This window comes from Tupaia chinensis, unplaced genomic scaffold (assembly GCF_000334495.1).
Source record: "Tupaia chinensis unplaced genomic scaffold, TupChi_1.0 Scaffold145257_1, whole genome shotgun sequence".
NCBI lineage: Eukaryota > Metazoa > Chordata > Mammalia > Scandentia > Tupaiidae > Tupaia > Tupaia belangeri.
In genome coordinates this window covers 986,766-996,414 of record NW_006205117.1, presented here as the reverse complement: position 1 = coordinate 996,414, position 9,649 = coordinate 986,766, and the positions used below count along the sequence as shown (strand labels likewise).

General features: G+C 37.9%; 1 protein-coding gene across 3 annotated transcripts in view; it reads left to right on the top strand.

Annotated features, from left to right (window-relative positions):
• Positions 1–5,787: 5,787 nt before the first annotated feature.
• The window catches only part of ANGPT1 (angiopoietin 1), a 277,865-nt gene continuing 274,003 nt past the window's right edge, over positions 5,788–9,649 (top strand). The window contains exon 1 of one of the 3 annotated variants that reach the window (XM_027768052.1): positions 5,788–6,566. In XM_027768052.1, coding sequence (XP_027623853.1) covers positions 6,270–6,566 — 297 coding nt within the window. In that variant the 5' untranslated portion in view covers positions 5,788–6,269. The remainder of the gene's footprint in view (positions 6,567–9,649) is intronic. The other 2 variants (XM_006167919.3, XM_006167920.3) reach the window with 2 other exon arrangements.

Here is a 9,649-nt window from a genome sequence, read left to right as displayed (position 1 = left end):
GAAGAGAGATAAGACAGTATTACATCAGGAGAAAGATTAGATTAACAAAGAGTATGAAATGCACTAAAACAAGAATAAAAAGCAATCTTAGAACAATTTGGAGAATTAATTTAATCATGTTTTTTAACCTGGGTTTACAACAGTTGTGGGTGATCATATTGTTCACTAATGAGTAGAGGTTGTCACGATTGTCCGATCACAATGCAGTTGTTATTTATTTATTTATTTATTTTCCTGTGAATAAAGTCTGACATTTTAGAGCCACTGCTCTGTGGGAGGCATTAGTCAGCCTTGGCTACAAGGACTAGTCACCATCCATGTCTCATTAGGTATCATGACCCATCAATGGTAATTCCAGCCATTTCTTAAAATACTTGTTCTTTTGAGAGTTTCTGAGACTACGTAAAATGTGTGTTCTTTTTGAAATTGAAAAGATTGAGACAGAGAGGCCTTTGCATTTTTTCTCTCATCTAGGAATCAAGACTTCTATTGAGAAAAAAAGAGAAGAAAGGATGTAGTTAGTAAATGCAAAGGGGTTTATATGTTTTTTTTTTTTTTTTTCCCTTTAATATGGTCTCATCTCACTGAATCTCCAATGACACTCTGTCTCCGTTCTGGTATGAAGGGAATGTTGGCATCTGTATTTCTGCTTGGTACAATCCCCAGCTGTTTGTTTTCTTTTCTGACTTGTGTACTTGCAGAAGTTATCCCTGTTGTAGATTTAACAAGTAATAGCACACTGGAAGGTATTTCTGAGATGTCGCTCAAATACGGTTTTTCAACCATGTCGATGTCCATAAGTGACTGGGAATGTTAGATTATTTCACTACCACTGCTGGGATTCATCTTGGAGTCCACAGACTTAATGTGACTATATAAGGCCTCAGTAAGGCCAGCGACTGAAAGCCTCTAAAGGAATAGATGATGCTTCTGTCTTCTTCTTCTTTTTTTTTTTTTTCTTTTTTTGCAGATAGAGATTTTTGCTATCGGGCGTCTGCACTCACTGGAGAGACAAAGAAAGCGAGAAATCATCCCCGGGTGAAGGGCCATATTACGATCCCTTTTCCTCTCTGGATTTTGCACATGCATGCACACACACATGCGCACACACACACACACAAACACACATACCTGGTGTGAGTTTCAAGTTGCTGGTCTGGCCCCAAACTGTAGCTGACTATGTGGGAGTCCAGCGATGTAACCATTACACCATCTGCTGGTCCCCATGCTTCTATGTCTTTAGCTCTCATCACCAAGAGTAAAAGTGAGTGAATCAGTCACAGTCAGCTGGATGACAGATATTTTCCTCCTAAGCACAGGAAAGGCATATGCAATAGGTCTGGGATGCTGATCTGGGGTGAAAAACCAACATTAAACAAGTGACTTTCATTGTGTTCGTGGCAATAGTCCATGCAATCCACATGTTAGCTGTTTCCATGTATGTAGCAAGGACCAATGTTTCTTCTTCTTCAGTCTAAAGAAGTTACTTGTCTCAAGCATATATTTTATTGAAAAAGAAAGGGGGGTTATTGCACAGGAAACATCACTCCAGCTTCCTTACTCCTTTATCATCAAGGTTAATTGCCCAAGACAAAGACATTACCATATACATTATCACCAGCAAACAACTTTTCATTTTTGTGTCGATTCAATGAATTATTGTTTTTTTTTTTCCCTGTACCCTACATTCTAAGATTTTTTTCCCCTTTTTTCTAATACTGGGGTATTGTTGTAAGTGGTATAGCTCAGTTAGATATGAATGTGGGCCTCAGAATGAGGATTCTGCCCTGCCACATAAGAATCATTGATCTTGGGCAATTAACCACAACGCACCTCAATTTTCTCATTTGCAGAATGGGAATAATAATACATAATCATGTATTTTCTGTAAGCATTAAGTGAAGACATTAACCTGAGGATTAAAATATGATATATTATTACTTTAGTATGTTCTTGTGTCTAACATCTCTTAGAGTAAGTTTTGCTTTATCCCCAGACCTTCGTAGTTTAGCCAAATTCATCATACAAATGCAATAGGGTGTGTCCATTCAGGGAGTAGCCAAATAGCGAATTAGGAAGCTGTACCAATTAAGTAATTAATTAGCTCATTTTCTCATTCATTTTTTTAAATAAAGTGCTTCAAGTGCTAGGAAATCGGTGTTAAAAGATGGAGCAGCTCGTGGCTAGAGAGGGAGACAGAAAAAAATGAATCAATAAGAAAGCAAGGTGTCGCCAGCTCCCTGGCACAGTGGTGATGTGGTAATGTGCTGCTCAAGAGAAGCTGAATCCCGCCTGGTGACCATGGTTTGAATCCCTGGACTGGAACATCTCGTGCACATGCGTGTGTGCCCAAGATCTGACAGGCTGGAAAACTGGAGGAAGGGGATTGTGATGTGGCCAGACCTTGTAGAGGGTGCCTCTCTCTCTCTGTGTGTTACACTCTCTTGTGCACAAACATACTTTACCATGAATAATAATAATAAAAGAAAATCACTGTGTTAAAAAAAAAAAACAAGGTAAAAGTGCTGTTATAGAGATATGAAGAGATGGTTATTGAAATTCAATAGAAAGAATCCCTTATTGGAACTGAAGAAATTAGTAAAGGTTCAGAAAATAAGTAACAAAGACCAGATCTTTGGACAGATATAGGGCCATTATGTTCTCATGTAAATGGTGTTTCTCATATCACTGGAAATTGCTGGACTTAGTAGGACTGCTCATAGGTATGGCCAGAATATTCACGCTTATACTTCCTTATTCCAGAGCTCTAACAGTATAAATAAAATACAAAACTTTCAAGATCAGGCTACCATAAAATTCAATTGAATAGAATTATTTAGCTCTTTAGAAATGTTTTGCCATTTTGGGTGGTATAGTAAAATTTTTTTATGGCTTTTTTTTTTTCCACATTGTTCTCTAAATTCAAATGTCCCTCGAATTGGGTACCATTTCTAAATAATCAGCAACAACCAACAGTGTTGGTGTGGTTCTTGGCAACCCCAAACATACTATCTTTAGTTAAGGTCAGGATGCTCCACTATACTGGGACCAGCAGATGGTGTAATGGTTACGTCCCTGGACTCCCCCATAGTCCATAGTCGACTGAGATTTAAGTCCCAGACCTGGCAACTTAAACTCCACTCCAGGCACATGTGCATGCATGCTCAAGATTTCGAGAGGAAAATGGAGGAAAAGGGATTGCAGTGCCGCCATCCTCTCAGGAGATGATTTTTTGCTTTCTGTCTCTTTATCTCTCTCTATCTTTCCAGGAAGTGCACAGGACCTACAGCAAAAAACCTCTCTTAAAGGAAAAAAAAAAAAAAAAAAGAAAGAAAGATTCTCCACTATACCTACTGTCTCTGCAGCTGGAGTTTTCAAAGTATTGAGGTTGATTCTGTATGCATTTTCTAACTGCTTAAAATCGATCTTCAGATAATTTTTTCAGTTTGACTCTAGTATTTACAATATTTTTTTTGTCTGTTTTTGTTTTTTTCTGAAAAAGACATAAATAGATTTCTGGGATTTTTTGTTTGCTTGTTTTCCCTTCTGTTTCTCTTTCCCCTATGATCCATGTCCCTCTTTTTTTTTTTTTTCTTCATGTGCATTTCAGTCTTCCCTTTCTTAGCTGTCTGCTTTTCCCTCCGGGATTGTGCATTCCTTCTTTACATTTCTTCACACTGGAAAAGTCCACAGAGATAACATGTAGTTGCACACAAACACACAAAGGCACAGATTTCTAATAGTCTCAGCTGTTTAAAAACACAGGAGCCCTGTAATAGGGACCTCACCACTCATCGTTCATTCTCAGCCAATTTTTTACTCTATTTCTTAACAGAGCACTTATAGGTGTTGGTTTTGGATTCTCTAATTTCCATGGATAATTTGCAAAGCGAGCAATGTTGGAAAATGTCCTTAGATGATCTGTGTTTTGCCAGTCCACTTCATCCCTGTGGATGTGTGTATGTTACCTGTCAGTTGGTGTATGTTACCTTCCCTAGGCAGGGAAATGATGAAATCACTTTGGAGGTATAAACTGACAACTGGCTTTTACAGTCCCCTTTCTCCTTGATACTATCACTTACCCAGCTTTAGGTCTGTAAGTTAATGCAACTGGATCCCTTTTAGAATTACATGCATTCTGCACAGCGGTTTGCAAAGGTAGGCTGGTTTGGAGGTTAGAAATATGGGCTTCAGTCAGTTTGCCTGAATTGACATAATGGTACTATTGATTGCTAGCTAGGTGAATTGTGACAAACTAGCATTTCTACCACTTGTTTTCCCATTGATAGAATGAGGTTAAATGTATCTATGACTTAGAGTTGTTGGGATGAGTAAATGGGATATTGTGTACAGAATGCTTAGCACAGGCCGAGCCAATAGTAACCTCTTAATAATGTCATATTAGTATGCCTGCATAGGAGGGACACATCACCCGGTAGGGAGACATGCAGCAGTGTAAGAAGAGGCTTCAAAGGTGGCTCAAAGACTGTATTGTGGTATTTGGCATAACTCGCTTCCATTTCTATCTGATCAGAAATTGGTAATTTGGTGTGCGAAGGACTGATGAATCTCAGCAAGGTGTTTTTCTTCCCGGTAAACCACATTCTTCCTGGAAATTGTTTTGCCTCTCCTCTAACTTCTCTTTAAAATATTCATCTCTAACCAATACTGACCTTCACCTGAACTATTTCACTCCTGGACACAAAAGTCAACATGTGTGGGCTCTGTTTTTACACTATGAGTGCAGTTGAAAGGCTCCATTGCCTAAAATACCCCCCAGAACCTGGTGAAAGACTGTGCGCGTAATTCATGCTTTCTACACACATCTAGTACAGATCTCAAGGCTGTATCCTAAATTCTATATTTACTGTCTTTTCTTTATATGTTGTTAGCCCCTTTGTTCAAATGGTTATAGTCTGCATTTAGGAAATCACCTTCTGAAAGTGCGTCTTTCTTCTTTAATAGAGCCCCAGAAACATTTGTACAGTCCTTTGCCAGCTATTGGCAATCTCAATATATGCTTCGTCTCAGATGGTTTGCCTATGCAGTCACAGGAGGATTTATGTGGGACTTAGATACCAGTTTAAAGATAGCTGTAGCAACACCAGAGAGGTCCTTGTGAAATATATGATTAGGCTGTACCACAGGAATTAATAATTCTCAGGCTACTGTCTTAAATTGTGACCACATTGTTTTTCCAGGGAAGTTGCTCAATTTCTGTATACAGAACATGACAGGCTGTATTCTGATCAGGAAATCAGTTTCATTTAAATTTCATACCCTCACAAAGTTCTTAGATAATTCTTTTTAATATGCCCATGCTATATTGTTTTGAGTGACAAATTATGGTCATTTTCTTGCCAATTTTCTCCTCTCTGATTATTTTCTCCAACTCTTAAAAGTCAAAGTGAATACAGGAGAAAAAGACAGTCTCTGAAAATAGTTCTTAATACATTTTTCTGAAGAGTCAAGCATAAATGTGGTTTAAAGAAGTTTAGCAATTATACAGATTTATCATTTACTACAAAAAAGAATTTCATTGAGCTTTATCAATTTTCTTCTTAGAGCCCTCAATTAAATAGGAACTTTATAAACACACTACTAGTTTGCTAGATTTTAGTAGGTCGGCATGCACACAAAAGTGTATTAAGGTGGACTGCTCTATTTATTGATTTTCCATGAATCTGCTCCAAAGGCTTAGGGCAATTGTCTGTGGAAGGGGCGGGAGGGCCATACATGATCGAGGTCATGCGCATCTAGCCAATTTGTAAGACGATCCGCCACCCTAAGCCATCAGCAATCCTTAGCATAGGGGCACACTCATGCATTCCTGTCAAGTCATCTTGTGAAAGGCTGCCTGCTTCCAGCTTGGCTTGGATGTGCAACCTTAATAAAACTCACTGAGGTCTGGGAGAAAATAGCAGATCTGCCGCAGATAGGGCAGAGGAAAGGGTCTAGAATATGTACACGCAGCTGACTCAGGCTCCACGCTGAACGGTTACACTGGGAGGAAACAATAAATCTCCGCTACTATGCAATAAATATCTCAAGTTTTAACGAAGGAAACTATCATTACAGTGAAATAAAAAAATAACATTTTAGAACAAAGCTAACAAATGGCTAGTTTTCTGTGATTTTTCCAGCGTTTCCTTTGAAGGGGAAAAAGTCAAACAAGTAAGCAGTTTTACCTGAAATAAAGAACTAGTTTAAAGGTCAGAAGAAAGGAGCAAGGTTTGCGAGAGGCACGGAAGGAGCGTCCGGGCAGTACAATGACAGTTGTCCTTTCCTTTGCTTTCCTCGCTGCCATTCTGACTCACATAGGGTGCAGCAATCAGCGCCGAAGTCCGGAAAACAGTGGGAGAAGATACAACCGGATTCAACATGGGCAATGCGCCTACACTTTCATTCTTCCAGAACACGACGGGAACTGTCGTGAGAGTACGACAGACCAGTACAACACCAATGCTCTGCAGAGAGATGCTCCACACGTGGAACCGGATTTCTCTTCCCAGAAACTTCAACATCTGGAGCATGTGATGGAAAATTATACTCAGTGGCTGCAAAAAGTAAGTGATTGCTTTCAGTTTCTAATTGCACCGGAGGCTTTTCCGTTCTTGCACTGCAGCTAACTTAGAGATCCTTAGGGGGGCATTGGTGTGTTTACCTTCTGCTCCAGGGGGGCAGTGTTTGCAAATGCAAGAAGGCTCTCCCTGTTTGACTTCCTGGGTAAGCCAAGGTTTTCAGGATTGTCCAAGTCTGCAAATGTACAGTGGCACTCCGTGTGTCCAGGAATTGGCATATTTTACGATTTTTCTGGTTTTCTCTTTTTAGTTTTTTTAAGTTTAGCTTGAATATTCTCCTGTCCAAGCCCAACTTTAAAAAATAATAAAAAGCATATTTGGTGAAAAAGAAAAGAATATTGACAATACCCATTTAGGATCAAATTGATTTTATACCAGGAAATTCCGTGCAGCTAGGATGGGAAATCATCACAAAATATTTACTTTTCTCAACCTCTAGTGAAATGAACACAATGTGAGAATAAACATAAAATATAATATTTGATTGGAGAAATTATATGTTTAAGCAAAGGGAACTGTTCATATTTCTGTCCTCAAAAAAAAAAAAATCAAGGGCATACATTTTAATGTGAACTTTCAGGAAGGTGTCATTTGTCCATGACGAGAGAAGACATGGTGGCTGTCAGGAAGGTGCACCTGCAGCTTTGGGCTGAACACATGCAGTCTTTGCTATCCTCCCACACTAGCTTCTTTCTCTGGGCATTGTGGTTTCAGAGAAAGTGCCATTTTTGGAGTCCTAAGTATCCAGATAATTTAACATCAAGTATGCATTTCATCCCAATTTATAGAAATCAAGTTAAACCCCTTATTCACCTACTTGTCTTGAAAACAGTAAAGAACTTTTGTTGAAGATGTGCCTATTTAATTAGAAACACACTTTCTGCCATTCAATCTCTCCTTGTTCTCTGTTCAGTTGTGTAACAGGTAAGCAGCAGTTATTGAACAGTGCTGCTAGAAGGGTGGCAGTGTCCCCATTTGTGTAAATTTTTGCCTCAGGGCCTTTGCAAAGGGATTCCTTCACTTGGTGCCTATGGATAGGAATGCAAGCAGGCGTCTTTAAGATAGTCTGTTAACAGAGAAAACCCTTTAGGAAGATAAAAGATAGGGGAAGGACAAATGCTCTTTTTGTTCCTGTGTGGTCACATTCTCTTAGGTCACCTCCTGTTTTTCTGAATCATGCCAAATAAGTTATACTACTTTTGTCCACTAGGGACCGAACTAAGATCACTGTTATTTTAATTTTGAGTTAATTGGAACTGGGTAGTTCTAGAGTTTCCAAACATGCAATTTGTATTACAGTAGTAATTCCTATTACAGACTACAGGTGGAAAATAAGTAGGTAGGCAGGAAAATAGACAGCAGAAGAATTCTACAAATTTTGATAATTGTAGCTTAAATTTCAGGTTCTACCTGAAGTAGTAGTTTATGATGGGTTATCTGTGTGTGTGTGTGTGTTTAATGAGAAAACTTTTTTTCATATTAAACAAATGAAGTTTGTTGTATAGCTTGTTATTCTCTCAATATACCAATCATATCATTTTTGATTATAATTCAATCATTGTAAATTGGCCTAGATTTTTGAGGGGCATGGAGAGGGAAATCTAGCTCCAAATTGCCATAAATGAGCTATTCTACCAAAAACGTAGTTTGTTTGCTTAAAGCATACACTCAAAATGGTGATTTAAACATAGCAATGCACAGTTTTTGTTGCTATGCAATTATTCAGCAGTGACAGAGTAAACATAATTCTGTTGGGCTTAAGTCATGCATATGTTTCATATGTTAATTTATTTTGTGAAATAATTTTGATTCTTGTTTGCATTGTTCTTGGTCGATGATTATGGGATAGCTCACAGATTATAGGCAAGTGTAACTATTAAAATGTTCCTTGATTTTATCAACCCTTGTGTGTGTGAATCAAGCTGAATATATGCTGAAAATGTCCTTGTTGGTATGAGTCAGAGCAGTTTGGCTTGACTATTGTCCGTTTAAATTTGCATATCTTTTGTCATTGTCAATGTGATTGGTTGGAGGATCAAGAAACCAAACATGCATTCAGCAAAGAACTTGCTAAAGGCTCTTAAAAATTTCCATTAATTAGAGATTTTTCTTCACTTGAAGTTCTACATTTTATGTAATGTATTTATTTGGTAATTCAAATAGGTCCTTTAACTATAACCATTTGGTTACAATTTGTACTACTTTTATTTTGATTCCAAGAAGCTGTAGGATAAGAAGAAATGCACACCAGAAACTTAGACCTCCACTGTATGTAAGTGAAATTAATTCATCCACTTATTCAACCAAATAATTAATCCAAGCACAGTGTTTATTATGCAGCTCATGGCATCCCTATCGAGAACATTTCTGATGCAGAGTAAATGTGTACTATCAAAGCTAAATGAAGCTAGATGATAATTTATGTTAATCTCTTCCCATTCCTGAAGACTGGATTCTTTTAAGTGTTCCTTATAAGACACTGGCCATCTCTAAAGTTATTTTTTACTAGACATAGACTTTCAAATGTCTTTTTCTCACATTTTTCTGGTCTCACAGTTAAACAGGATGAGAAGCAAATATCCAGGGGACAAATGATATGTTGGTCATTGTAAATATTAGAAAGTTGAAGGAGATCAACTTCCAGAATGACTTGTCAATAAATATGGATAAATAAATGCAACACTGATAGCATTAGCCTGCCTTGTCAAAAGGAAGAGCAGGGTAAGTGAGAGCTCCAATAGAACACTTTCATTAGGGGAAACAGCTGGATGTGTATGTGTTTACATCTCCTCTATCATATAGTTTTCTTTTAAAGATTATTAGCAACCCATACCAAATACCTGAGAGAGACCAGATCTTGAGTAAGTAATGATAAATATGAATGGCCTTTGTGTCATTGCCATTTTCTTATCACCCCTACATACCTTTCTGTGAACAGAGAAATGTATTAATGTCTAGCCCATATCTGTTGCTTCTTTAACTACTGTTTTCTTTCTCCCATATTGTAGAAATTCACAAAGACTTATCTTTCAGATATTCAGATTTAAAATATATAATGTTCTAGAGTG